General features: G+C 57.7%; 1 protein-coding gene across 7 annotated transcripts in view; it reads right to left on the reverse strand.

Annotated features, from left to right (window-relative positions):
- The window catches only part of COL16A1 (collagen type XVI alpha 1 chain), an 88,325-nt gene that overhangs the window by 60,450 nt on the left and 13,644 nt on the right, over positions 1 to 14,231 (reverse strand). For all 7 annotated transcript variants that reach the window (XR_006278215.1, XM_043505936.1, XM_038377528.2 and 4 more), the window contains 6 exons: positions 13,263 to 13,337; positions 13,009 to 13,126; positions 4,420 to 4,543; positions 3,402 to 3,677; positions 2,489 to 2,569; positions 1,649 to 1,774 (listed from right to left, as the gene is read on the reverse strand). Coding sequence is in view for 6 of the 7 variants with exons in the window: in XM_043505936.1 (XP_043361871.1) it covers positions 1,649 to 1,774; positions 2,489 to 2,569; positions 3,402 to 3,677; positions 4,420 to 4,543; positions 13,009 to 13,126; positions 13,263 to 13,337 (800 nt within the window). In the remaining variant the exon portion in view is untranslated. The remainder of the gene's footprint in view (positions 1 to 1,648; positions 1,775 to 2,488; positions 2,570 to 3,401; positions 3,678 to 4,419; positions 4,544 to 13,008; positions 13,127 to 13,262; positions 13,338 to 14,231) is intronic.

The raw sequence follows: 14,231 nt of genomic DNA on the forward strand, positions 1-14,231 counted from the left end.
CACAACCTCTGAGGATCCAGAGTACAGAGCTTTCCAGCAGCAGAGTGGAGAGATACACACAGCCGGGCGTAGGAGGTGGTGGTTTTCAGGGTCGAGAAGGCGAGAGGGTGAGACAGAAGGGAGATCAGGAAAAAGATGGGGCCAAAAGTGACAAAGGAAAAAGGAAACTGGCCCTTTCTTGGATCCTGTCCAGTTGCCATTGAGATGTTTGGAGCGCAGCCCTCGCGCTTTGCCGGGGATGTAGCAGGGCTGGTGAGCATGTGCCCCCGCACACTGCACTGCCTATCAGGGCAACATTAGTGAAAGCAACCAGCAGAGCTGCATTGTTTCACTGAGCCTTTTTACTCACACCCTGCTGGGTCTCTCTGGCTGCACCTGCTGCGTTAGCCATCAGAGAGTGCACTGGCTGCTCTGATCTGCTCTGCTCCGGGGGATTAGAGGGAGAATGGAAAATGATGGGATAATGGATCCGACAGCGTTATGTGCCACAATCAAGCTGTTAAGAGCATTATTGCACTTGGCGTAGGGAGGGGGGTGAAGAAAGGAAGGAGAGAAAATCAAAGATATTCACAGAAAGAAAGAAAGAAATCTAGGCTCCATTGCAGGGGGTAACTGATCACGCCCCTCCGTATCCAGTGCACCCCCAATTGGCCAACCCTGCTTGCTCCCTTAAAACGTCTGTATCTGCCTCCCCACCCCAGCACATCCCTACTTGGGATGCTCAGCTCACGTCCCCATGTCTCTTGCAGGCAGAAGCAGGTTTGACCTGCTCGCGTTCCCCAGTAAGAGAAGCCAAAGACACCCTCTCTGGTTCCCTAATCTCATCTACACACACACCATCTGTTGTCACCGCTTAGCCTGGCTTCACACTCTTCTTACAGCTATTTCAACCCACCCCCATCAGCCCCTCCTGCAGCCTGATCCTTTTCCTGACTCTTCTCCAGACTCTGTCCAGTTGGCCAAGAGCCGGTGCCCAAGGGTTACCATACATCCTGTTTTGGCAGGGGCAGTCCCTTTTTTAAGCCCTGTCCTGGCCGTCCAGACTTTTTTTTTTGGCAAAAGTGGGCATTTGTCCTGTTTGTTCTCGCAATTTGAGTTGGCAAAAGCAAATGGGACAAATGCCCATTTGTGTCAAAAGAAGTGCAGTGATGAGGAATGTGTGGGGCAGGGGGAGCGGCAATACCAGCCTCCTGCAAAGGGGAACGCAGGGCTCAGGTGGGGGGCAGGCAGGGCTTGAGCAAGCAGCAACTGCGACACCAGCCCTACGCAGGGAGGGGGGGTACGGCTCAGGCGAGCAGCTTGGGCCAGCCACATGCAGGGAAGGGGGGCTCAGGCTAGCTCCACATGGTGTCCCATTTTCCCTTTGAGAAATATGGTCACCCTATGGTGCCCAGAAATTAATGCAATATTCCAGGTAGGGGCACCCCAGAGAGAGGGACCATCACCTCCCAGCTACCTGCCTGCTCTGCGCCAGCTGCCCCAAGCGGCACTGGCTTTCCCTGCTGCCATGGGGTGCAGCACACTCTTGTCTAGCTGGCTGCCAGCGCCTCTGCTTCCTAGCTCCCCCCTCCACAGAGAGGATCAGGCATTCTGGGGCACTGACCTGCCCTGTCCAGGATGTTCCCCCCAGGCGATGTCCCGGTCTCACCTGAGTCTCCTCCAGGCAGAAGCAACGGGTGTAGACCTTGCCCTCCGTCCGCGGGTTGATCTCAATCAGGTTGTTGCTCTGCGTGCCCTCTGCCTGCCGCCGGGTTTTGGAGGCTTCGGAAAGGCACTGCTCAAAGGAAAGCGGGGGCTGGTTACACCCCGGGGCCTGGGCAGACACCATCCCTCCGAGGCAGGGAGCTGAAGATAGTCACAGGCACAGCCCCAGCTCCCGGCTAGTGCCAGACGAAGTGCTCAGTGCATTTCTGGCAGCGCGGCCGATTCAGGCCACCTGCCGGCTCTGCCCCCCTCCAGATCTTGGTGCCAGTGGCCGATCAAACCCACGGGCCACCTAGTCTGACAGCTGATGTCCGGCCAATGGATGCTTCAAAGGAGAGAGTAACCCCCCGCCCCTCTGCTGCAGCTTTTGTGGCAATTTCCCCCCTAGGCACCTGCAGGGTTTCCCTGACCCAGCCAGCTATGGCCCTTTCCCCACAGCGGAGGGGTTTGCAGCCCTGCTCGGTTTCACCCTTCCTGGGTCACTGAGGAGGTGACGTCTGATCCCCGACATTAACCAGGCTGTTTGCTGCATTTGGGAATGTCACTGGCACTGTGGCCAGCAGAGCTCCTCAATCTGCTCTCCCCACCCCGCACAGCCACAGGTAGGCAGCTCTGGAGAACACGGCCTGGTTGCTGGGGCAAGAGGGATATTAGCCATGGGCCTGCCCCGCTTTGTGTGGACAGGGTCAGGCTGCAGAGGAGCAGAGCAAATCCCCAAGATCCTATGTATGCCTCCTGGGGCAGGTGCTCCCCCTGCACTATGGAGAGCACATGCATAACTCACCCCGCCAGCCGAGATCTCACAGCAGCCTTCCTGCATCACCATCTCCGGGTCGCAGTAGATGTGGGCCTGCTGGATGTCAAACTGCAGCGGGGCGGGAGGGGGGGGGAAGACAGGCAGACACAATCAGATCACAAAGGGTCACCCTGGGCTTCCTGGGGTGGGAGGGGGCAGCCAGTTAGCCAGGCACCAGGACCCCCAGGGGCTTGGGAAAGAATCATCTTGCAGGTGCAGTGAACCTAGCCCCCGGGTCTGTACAGAAATCAGAGGGGGAGTGGGGGTAGGACAGGCTCTGGAGTCCCTTTTCTCGGCCAGGACGGCACAGCCCCGACAGGGCTCCTGTCACCAGCGCGGGAGGAGTCTGAGTTTTCCCTGAGCGCTGGCTCAGGGAGGGGCAAGGAAGGGGCAGGGGTGGCCTCGCCCATCCACACCCGCCCACCCGCACACCCAGGCTTTCCCTCTCCCTCTGCCACTCCGCCCTTCCCTTGCCATGCTGACCCACCCTTAATGCTGTCCTCCCCGAGCCAGTCCTCAGAGATCCCACCTGCCTTCTCCTCATCCGGCCCCCTCCCAGAGCCTCACTTCTCCCACCAGCTCCTCAAGGCGAGAGCGTTTATAACACTCACCCACACCTGGGCAACCTGTCCCATTCAGGCCTCGATGCTACTCCTCAACTGACCAGGACAGGTCGCTGCGGAGCAATGCCAGGTGGCAGCTGCACCCACCTGCCAGGCGCCCGTGACCCAGAATTCCTCCCCGGGCCACGCAGGGCAGGGCCCTCCAGCCGCGGGGCCAGCTCTCAGCACCTCCCTCCCTCCCCGTGCTGAAGGAAGCAAGCGGCCCCCACTGCGAACGGGCCCGGGCCCGCGCGCTCCACATTGCCGGTGCGTGTGCGGAGAGGCCCGGGGCGGCTCACCGGGACAGGCATGCCTCGCACGGCGTCCAGGCCGATGAAGGTATTGCCCTCGCTCGCCACGCCCCGCCGAGGCTCCAGGGGCTTGGAGGAGATGTAGTTGCAGTCCACGTGGACGGAGACCCGCCGGCTCTGCACGCTCAGGGCCATCTTGTGCCACTGCTGGTCAAACAGGGAGGAAACCCCCTTCCCGGTGAAGACGCTGCTCACAAACTTCTTCTCCTGGGCCCAGGCCTGGAACTCCAGGCTCCTCTCTTGGCCGTTGACCCCCAGGGAGAGCTAGGCACAAAGGAGATGCTCTGGCTTAGGACGCTTTCAGCGGAGAGCGAGGGGGAGACAGACAGACACACAGGCGGGCGCGGGGACTGGGCCGAGCTAACGCCAGCCGCTGTGGCCTCCAGGCAGAGCTGGATCCCGGGCAGAGGGGGGCTCCTTGCCCGTTGGGTTTGGAGAGACCCCTCCTGACAATAAGGGTACAGGGCTGCCCTCACACCCACTGCTATCAGCTCAGCTAACCCCACCCCTGCCTGGGGCAATGCGGGTAGAGCCATCCCTCCTCCTCGGGGGGGGGGGGCCCAGGCCCGCCCACATCTTCTGGCACCAGCAGGGTGTCGGAAGCCTCCAGGATGCATCGGAGGCCGACAGCAGCAGCAGGAGGCTGCTGGGGCTGGCAGAGGGGGCGTGCGTGCCAGAGCATGGGCGCAATTGGCTTCATCCGCCGGCGGCAAAGCACCCGGGTGGACAGGGCGACCTGATCCTCTTTGATCTGCAGCCTCCAGGACTGAAGTGGCCTGGTGGGTCCCTGGCACCTCTATGAGCCAGCAATGCAAAGACTTCCAGCCACACGCGTTAGCACCGCCTGGGGACACCCTGGCTGGGGTATCTCCTGTACCACATGGCACTTTACTTCCCTGTGTGTCCGGCTGCTCCAGGGAGCTCTTGTTCCTGGGGTGTAGCAACCGTGCTGGGGAAAACCCGGCAGCAGGAGAGAGAAAGAAGGAGAGAAGGGAAGCAGAGGTACCTGGGGGTAGCCCTGCCGGTCGGTGACCTGGAAAAGGTACCAGTTCTCCTTGCTGCTCTGTTTCTTCAGGAGCAAAGTGATCACCAGGGTGAACTCATCAGGCAAGCCGCGGGGGAACACCTGTCTTTGGGGGTTGCAGAGGAGGGAAAGAGACATAAGAGGAGGTAGAGACGCAGTGCTGGGGGCCCCAGGGAATGGCCGGGGAGCTGGCTGCTCCTTTAACATTGAAAGGGTCACTGCAGCCCAGCATGGACCCTTACGAGGGGGTGCAGACGTGGGGGAAGCTCAGCTCTCCCTGAGAAGGCAGCCTGGTGGCTGCTGTTTACGTCTGTTTTGGCAGACGCCTTCTTCAGTCAGTACATGGCAGCCCGGGGAGTCGGGGGCCGCAGAGCCGGACGAAGCGCAAACAGAAGAGTTCAGATCAAAACAGGAAGTGCCGCGTGCTGGGGGAGCGGGAGCTGTTTGTGTCTCCAGCAGGGAAATGTCAGGGCTCTGTGCTGCTCTGGAGGTGCCAGCGCTTATGAAACAATGAGGGGCAGCCAACCTCACGGAGTGTGGAAGGGTCTGTCTGTCCTCAAAGCCTGGGCCAGCATTGGCTAATGCATGCCAAAACCACACAACGATTCCCAGTGCACCAAAACACACAGGAGAACAGACACCCAACACCCCCCCACCCAAGACATCCCGACACACACACCCCCAGACGCCACCAGACAGATGCACAAACACCCCCAACACATGCATCCCACACTCACCCCCAAACATCTCCCAACACACATACACGCCTCCCAGACAGGCAGCCAAATACCCTGACACCCCCTAGACACCCCAACTCCTCCTCGCACGCACACACACACACACACACTCCCAAACAGATGCATCCAACCCCCCCACAAACATCTCCCAGCACACACACTCCTAGACACTGAAACATCCACACCACCATGAACCCCCCAACCCAGTAGCACAACCCCCACCCCCCTCACACAAACACACACGCGCGCGCACACGCACACACGGGCCTCAAGCCAAATTTTAAAGCAATGCCCAAAGCTGAGAAAGCTCTTTGTACCCAGGCCAGCCCTGACCCAGGGTGGATGATAAATGAATTCCCACTCCTTCCCATGGATTCCTTCCCTGGCCAAAAGGCCAGGCACTTGCCATTTTCTGCTCCCCTTGACCCAGCTCCAACCAAAACAACAGAAAAATGACCCAGAAGTTCCCTCTTTTTCCTAAGCAAAGAAAAATGAAAGCGAAGAGTGCAGAGGCCCAAAATCCGAAACCTCTTCCTCTTTCACTGCAGCAGCTGCCAACATCTGTCAGAGTCAGAGCAGACAGTGCGCGTATGTGTGGAGGTTCCACCGGATGGATTAATTCGAGCGCTGGTCAGTTCCAGCTGCCGAATTGTTCCCACTGTTGCAAGAACATTGCCCGGCAGTGAGTCACGCCTTTACAAAGGATATCACCCAGGTTATTCTTGGTTTCCATGCTGTCCGGATCCTGCCAGTAGATCTCTCAGAGGTGTGGATGGGAGGGTCCCTGTTATCTATCCATGGGGGAAGGCCTGGGAATAAGGGCCCATCGTGCTGGGCGCTGCACATACCGTCCCTGCCTAAACAAGCAAGGCTGACAAAGGAAGGATTCTTAACCCCACTTGACAGATCGGGAGCTGAGCCACAGAAAGGTGGAGGGACTTGCCCAGGGTCACAGAAGGAGTCAGTGGCAGTGCTGAGGCTCGACCCCAGATCTCCAGAATCCCAGTCCAGCACCTTCACCACAGTGTCCTCTCTCAGCTCTCCCTACGACCCCTCTTTTCGGCACTGGTGCCTGACCTCAGCCCAACATTTTCCCCTCCCCGTTACCAACCACAAAGATGCAGCCACCTCTGCTGGGCAGCTGGGAAAGGCAGATGGTCATCACCCACGTTTATAAAAGCGCCCATCACCATTGCCTCTGGTCTCTGTGTCACTTCAATCACGAGAACAACGTCCAGAGCAGAACGAGCCCCTCAGAGCCCAGAAAGCACTCCCCGGGGGTGCCAGTTTGGGGTGGGCACTGGAAAGGCCAAAGTCGGATCATGCTGGGGAGGAGCCAGCCCCATTCAGCTCGCTTAGGGGGGCATGTTATTGAAAGGTACAAGGCTGAGCTGTCTGACTTAAATGCTGCCTGGTGAGAATAACCCCCCTTCCGCCATCCAGTGCGCTGCAGGAGCTGGGTGAAGGGCAGCAGGACGAGCCACGGATCCCTGCCCCACCCCTGTGGGAGGGGTGAGAGCAGCAGGTGCTGGCTTCTGTTAATGGGGCTGGGGAGTGAAACCAGCCTGCTGAGAACAGAGGGCATGACACGACTTATAGCCCTGGCACGGTGGCATGGACCGAACCCAGTCACGGGAGGCAGAGAGATAAGCCTCAGCATACTTGTCCTGGCAGACTCTAGTGTTCATTTATAACCCTCAGGACACCTCCAAGCCATCCCAGCACTGGGGGGCCGACTTGGGGAGGAATGGCCTTCTGCCTTCTGAAGTTCCCTTGCAGTTTCACTTTAGGTCACAGAATTCTTCACTGGCTGTCCTAAGCTGCTGCCATGTTCCACCCCAGAAGGGGCTGCATTTTGACAGTGGGTGACACGATTCCTATCTGCACATGACACGATTCCTATCTGCAGCAGATACACAAGGGGTTGTGGGGAGGAGCCCGGGCAGGTGCTAACCCTGTTCAGATGGTTCCCTTGCCAATCCCTGTGCAGCTGGGTAGAAAAGCTGGAGGTGAACGGAGACACTTCCCGCCCAAAGAGTGAGAGACGCGAATATTTCCGGCATGGTGCAATAGCTCCTTAGGCATCAACTAACTGGCCTGCTCCCGTCCTCGCCACAGAGACAAGCTCCAGGTTGCCTGCCTGTCCTGGCTCCTCATTTGCTTTCCCACTGCATGTCTGGTGCATGATCCAGCCCAGCAAGCGAGCACCAAGAGGAGGGGCTGGCGACAGTGCACCCCGAGATACAGACGAACTCAACGCCCCCCCACCCCAAACAGCCACTGCGGGCCCAGGCCCACCCCCCAGCTGCGATCACTTTAGCAGCCAGCTCAAGGCGTGACTGGAAAAAGAGAGAGGAGGGGAAACCAAGGGGACTGAAAGCAGCCACTGAAATAGGAGATGGCGGAAGTGCTTTGTGAGCCAATCACCCTCCAGCAGCTCAGCCAGAGGCCATGGGCTCAACACCTCTGCCTTCCACACAGCACTGACCTCCAGGCCACGGCTGCTCGCGTGTAGCACCGATAGGAAACCCACAGCCAAACCAGGAAAGTCACCTCCTCCCCTTCCCAGGGCTCAGCTTCATTAACAGAGAGAAAATCTACTCTAGCCTTCTCCCCAGGCTGGGCTGCCTCTACAGCTCCTCCCTCGGGACAGCTCAGCCCACCCCCTAGGTCCTTTCTCTCCAGAACACCTCTTCCACGTCAGTTACATCCAAGCAAAGTAACAACCTACTTAACCTTTTCGCAGCAGGACTGGCACCTATTAACAGGCTGGGGAGTTCCAGGCAAACCCCACCAGCCTAATAGATTGATAGATTCATAGATACTAAGGTCAGAAGGGACCATTCTGATCATCTGATAATGAGTGGCTTAGTCAAGGTCCCATCCAGCCCCAGATGGCTCTGGAGAGAGACCAGGCAGCTAGGATGTTTTGACAATTTCAGAACAATTCCAAGGGACCATTGTGATCCTTCAGTCAAACCTTCTGTACAGCCCAGGTCAGAGAACATCCCTCCCCCAAAATCCCTAGAGCAGAGCTTTCAAAACACCCAATCCTGAGACAAACATCACCAGTGACAGAGAATCCACCAGGACCCTTGTCAGCTGTTCCAATGGTTCGGTACTCTCACTGTTAACATGTACACCTTATTGCCACTCTGGATTTGTCCAGCTTCAGCTTCCGGGCACTAGATCATGTTAGATTATTAGCTAGAGCATATCATCAAATATTTGTGCCCCATGTCAGTACTTACAGTCTGTAACTGGGTCACCCCTGAACCTCCCCTTTGTGAAGCTAAATAAACTGAGAGTTCCCTGAGTCTATCCCTAGAAGGCAGGTTTTGCTCATCGCCATGTGGATTCCATTGTACCCAGCTGCTGGCCCTTGCTGGGGCCCATTCCACAGCCCTGGAAGGCACTTTTTCAAAGGCATGAGGGAACTCAGCTGCAGCAGGAGTCCTGAGCGAGGGCCAGTTAAAAGCAATTACAACTCGACTGACCCACCACAGCCCGGCAGAATCCAATTCCTCCTTGCACGACAGAGCATTGCCTGTCCGCTCGGCTGTGGCCCAGGGAGCCCAGGATTTCGTGGGAGCCATTCCGTGTCTTGTGACCATTTGGGATTGAGGGGGACAGGGATCCGTGTTGTTTGTATGACAGTAGCAATGCTAGGCGCTGCTCATACACATGGTAAGAGACGACCCCAGCTCTGAAGAGCTCACAAGACAGACAAAGCTGAAGTGTGACCTCACTTTACAGAATGGAGGCACAGAGAGGTTAAGTGACTGGCCCATGGTCACACAGGCAGGTGTGGCACAGCTGGGAACTGAATCCTGGTCTCCTGAGCCCCAGTCCAGTGCCTTAACCAAGCAAGGCGATGGGGAAAAAAGCCAAGCAGTTCCAGGCTCAGCTTGGAGAAGCAGCCACAAGTCTCCTGCTGCTCTCTGAACCCCCTGCATCCAGACTGGGATCGCCTGGGAGCAGAGGTTTCCACTCTGAGACATTTCCACAAGCTAGCCTCTCTCTCTCTGTCTCTCATTCCAGCACCTCCACTTCTAGCTGGAAACGAGGCAAACCATGGACAACACCACAGTCCTGATGTTCCGGCACCTGAATGGGGCGGAGGGTGGAAAATTCAAGGGCAGGAAACTCCTATTTCACCTGACCCAGTTTGCTCAGCCCCAGCAGAAAGTCCCCTCCCAAATGCTGAGCTCCATCACACTTGAGAGCGAGCGAGCAAGCGAGCAGGGCTTCATTAAACATTCTGAAATATTTATTTTGGATGCCGACCTTGCCAACAGGATCTAGGCAGCTCTTGGCTTTCTCTCCGCTGTGCCAACTCTTTACCCAGCTTCTGCTTGAGACTGGGATTAACGCTTTGGATGGGCAGAGTCTCTACCAGTGCTGAGGCTGTGAGGAAGCCCTGCTGAGTGCGGACAAGACTCCAAAGCTCTCCCCTGGGCAGGAGCAGGTGATTACTGGTGGCTGTCCAGGACCCGCCTCTATTCCCCACTGGTTTTTCTTGTGGGGTTCTTTATAGAGGGGTGTGAGAGAAATCAGCAGGAAAGGCTGGAATTCATTAAGTAACTCATCTAAGGTCACACAGGGAGTCAGTGGCAAAGCCAGGAATTCAGCCCAGGTCTCTTGAGTCCCAGCAGGGGCACTAACGACCGGGCCATCTTTCCTCAGGGCCGGGTACCCTCTAACCTGCACTGTGAGCTGGAGCTTGCTAGAGCTGGGTCAGGGACAGGGTGAGCCAGCTGGACGTGGGAGCTGTTTATACCACATGCCCTTTGGGGCGCAGGGCCTAGCAACCGGCTTCCCAAGGCGACGGGTAGCTGGAAGGAGACGGACTCACTCCTGGCTCCCCCCATGCACACCTGCACCTGGACTAGACAAGCCAGTGGGAGCTTTCAGTCACTGAGAAAAGAGCTATGCCCATCCCATCCACAGCTACCCACTGGGCAACTGATGCTGCAGCCCTGATCCTCATGCTCACACTCAGTCCTTCCCTGGCACCATGCATGTTTACATGGGCCGTGGGGGAGCCACTGCGCAAAGGAGCGTGCGTGGGAAAGAAGCCCGGGTTGCACAGGATGACAGGAGATGGCCCAGCGGGGCAGTCTCCAAGCGGCCAGCCCCTGCTGAGAGGAACAGCCTGGCTAGTCACTGCTAAGCATTTCAACCCGCCAGTCTAGACCCATCCCGCTGTTTGCCAAGACGGGAATAGAAAACACACGCACAGAGTGGCTATTGCATAAGGCCCTGGCCAGCATCCCGGCTGAATTGCTTCACTACATGATTTACTTTCGAGGATTAAGACGGTCCTCGCTGCACACAGCCTGCAGCTGGGACACCCGTGCACCCCCTGCCTTGGGAGCCTCCAACCCACCTACCTGTGCCAGGTCAGCAGCCAGATCTGCTCTGCCACCCCAGCACGGTGCACACAACTGGCACAGCTTCCAGCTCCCACACTGGAGAGGAGGCCCTCCACAGCCTGATCCTAAACATCCCACCCAGCCCCAGGAGGGTGCTGGGCTTGGCCCTGTGATCGTAAGCTCACCCCGGCTCTCTGCCAACACTGCTTTCCATAGCACAGAGCTAGGCTTTAAAAAGTCACGGGAGGGCACCTGCTGCCAGGGTGGCTTCTTGAAGGGGGCTGGGGGAGATCAAAGGCAGGATCCACGTGGAGAGGTGACACGGTTTCCCCTCTCTGGATTCGGATCAGGGCTCCTGCCCCGGGCGGCAGGCAGGAGAAGGAGCTGTGGGAGCCATGGTGCAGGGTGGGCTCCATGTCTGACTATCAGGCAGGGCAGCCAGAGACCGTGACAAGCCCATTAGATGGGAAGGAAAGAGGGGAGTCGATTTGGGTTCCAGACAGAGCAGCAGCCTCCGAGGTGCTGAGGTCTGAGGGGTCGTCCCAGAGTCTTCTCCTCACTGGCTGCGCAGGGCTCCCCATGCAGCAGCTGGAGGCCCCAAGGACGAGATTTCCCTTCCCCTCACAAACACGCCCTTCCAGGCTCTCCCAGGCTCTGCAGCAGCCACATAATTCCCATCTGAAATCACCATAGACGCAAAGGCTCAATGCCGGGCAGGGTCCCTTCCCTGCCCTGTGTGACCTAAAAGACCCCAGGACGCTTTTCATAAAAGCAGGGGTTTGCCCGGGTGCTGTTGGTGAGAATCCCTCGTCACCTGTGCTATGAACCCGCCAGCTGCTACCCTTCACCCCAGAGGCAGCTACGAGATCTGTAATCTGCAAGGTGCCAGGCAATGCTCTGGGCAGAAGATGCATGCTCCAGACATGGGTGTTGTTATTATTCCTGAATAAGCGGTTCCCTGCTCAACACGGGGGGGTGGGGTGGGGGGGTGGAAGGGGCAGCAAAGCTCCCAGCCCAGCATCATTTGCCAAGCAGTTGCTGAAAGCAGAGCACAGCGAGGAGTGTGACCCTTCGTACCTGCATGGAGGAGTTGCCGCTGAGAGAAGTGATTTGTGGGGTCTAATGAGTCTGACCTTGCCCCTTTAAACAAAGCGAGAGGGGAAGAAATTCCAACTGCTGTGTCTTGCCAGCCTCGGAGACCCAGACATTGCTTTCTCCTCCCTAATGCTTGGGGCGTAGAGCAAGGGGGGCAGTGAGCTGGGAAACCCTGGCTAAAATACTACAGCCGTATTCTAGAGCCACACAGCCTCATACACATCGGAGCAACACCCTGCCCAAGGATCAATGACAGTCGAGTGGGTCGTCAGGCCATAGCTAAGGCTGGTGCAGAGTTCTCACAATGGTACAGTATTCTCCAGGAATGGAGCCATCCCACTGGACAACACTCTGGGCCCGTAATAAGACTGCGGTAACCTGCATTAATGGTTCAGATACAATGGAGTGACACCTGGTAACCCCAAAACACACACAGCAGCATCCAGAGTAAGAATTCAAGACAGCAGAGGAAGGCATCTCTTACCAATACACAGCACTGTATAGTCATGCACTAAAATACCACGGCAGCAGCTGGGTGAGTGCCGTGGTTTGGACCACGACTGCAGGAGAGGGCTGTAGCAGGGGCTAGGGTGTTGGCCTGCCAGAGCTGTTTTCCCAGCAGGGCTGGGACAAAGGAGACCAGAAACACAGGTGGATGGCAGAGGCAAGCCAAATTCACCTCCAGGGAAATCCACCCATCTCGGCAACTGGGGAGAGAGGAGTGAAGTCAGGTGACTTCCGCAGGCTCTGCCCCTACCCCTAATCCATCCCGCAGCATCACGCCCCACTGAATCAGTGCTTCTCTCTCTGCACAGGAGGTAGTGCCCGGCTATCCCGGAGAGGCGCAGAGTGCCTTTCAGCGCCTGAGAGGGACAGTCAGCAGCTGCCGCCCTGGGATTTCCAGGCCTGGCTGCCTGCCAGCCAAGAGCTTGGTTGTGAGAGGAGGTAAGTCACAACACATCAGCATGCAGCAGGAAGAGCAGGGCTCCGGCCGGAGCATTCTGCTAACCAAACAAGTGGAAACCGCAGTGCAGCCCTGGCTCGCCTGGGCCCCGGTGACAGCACATGGCCCTAGAAGCCCTCCTTTAGTCTGCATTGCGCAGCCCGGGAGCAGGCTCAGAAGCACAGGGTGGGAGGTTCTGCCTGGTCTCTTCAGGGCAGGGCTGTTTTGCACTGTGTGTCTGTACAGCGCCTAGCACTTAAAGAACACATTCTCAACTGGGGCGTCCAGCCACTTCCTGCAATCAGTGGCTTCAAGTCTGGGGGTCTGGAAGCCCCCTGTTGGAAAGGAACTCCCCCCCTGTGCCTTTCTCAGTTAACCCTTCACCACCCAATGGTAACAGGTGGACCAGCTGGGTACTTACTGCGTGGGTTGGACCAGGGGTGTGCTGCCCAGCCGGAGGATCAGGGGCCCTTTGGGATTGCGGATTTTCTTTACAGACGAGGTCTTCAGAAGAGCAAACCGCTTAATAAGATTAAAACCTGCAGGAGAGGGGCGGGGGTAGCGGAACACAGGTGAGACTCAGGCCGCAAAGCTCCTGGCTTGCGGCAGGATGGATGGTCCTGCCGAACCAGGAGAGCGGCCAGCCCGGCCTGGCCTTTTGGCCCGCACACTCACCAGTTATATTGACATGCTTGTCACTGGCCAGGTCTAGCTTCAGCCCCTCCTGCTGCAGACGTGGACATCGCTCGCCTGGAAGAGAGACCGCCATCAGCGACAACAGGCACGCAGCGCGCAGACTGCCAGCGAGCCATAAGAGGTGGAGTGGGAACCCAGGGGTCGGGCGTGGCCACGGGGCTTCCCCCACACTGGCACCATGCTCGTACGCAGACCCCAGTCAGCAGGCACCTGAATGCGAGTGTCCCCAAGGTGTGGGTGCCAGGAATGACTAATAAAAACAACCCCCCTGTTTCTCACTGAGCTGCGTGAAGGTGGCTTGGTCTGGGCATCGGGGTGACAGGTTATGAAGCCGCATCCGCTGCTAGGTTGTCAGATCAGATTTGTACCAAGGGGCCCGATATAGCCCCACCTGGCAGCTGCTGGGTAGCCTGGGTAAAACCAGTCTGGAGGGTCCACACAGAGCTCAGAGCAGAAAGGGTCCTGCAGCATAGACACTAAGGATCAAGCAACCCACGGGCCACTAATGCAGCCCCTGTCCTAGCAGGGGCCCCTTCTGCTTAGGGTGGAGGTCCATTGGCAGAGCAGTGTGCGGGACACTGCACCCCAACTGTCTGTGCTGTCTCTGTTCTGGTGACAACCAGGAACCTCATATCTCCAGGGCTCCTCCACTGGCACTTTTTGCTGGTGCATTTTGAACAGGCTCTTTGCACCAGTTTATTGACTCATATTTTCCCCCTACTCTGCCATGCTGGGAAGGTGATTAATTTGCTCCAGCCTCAGCAGAATAGGGGGAGATTCCCCCCCCCACCGAATTATGCAACAGCATTGCAGGCCCCCACCACATCTTCCCTCAGCCTCTCCACTTCGGATCCAGCAGGGCCAGTGGGTCTGGGGACTGATCGTAATCCCCCTCATCAATCACGCTCGTGGCTGACAGGTCTGGGATCATGTCTCCCCTCAAACTAT

This window comes from Dermochelys coriacea, chromosome 19 (assembly GCF_009764565.3).
Source record: "Dermochelys coriacea isolate rDerCor1 chromosome 19, rDerCor1.pri.v4, whole genome shotgun sequence".
Lineage (NCBI taxonomy): Eukaryota > Metazoa > Chordata > Testudines > Dermochelyidae > Dermochelys > Dermochelys coriacea.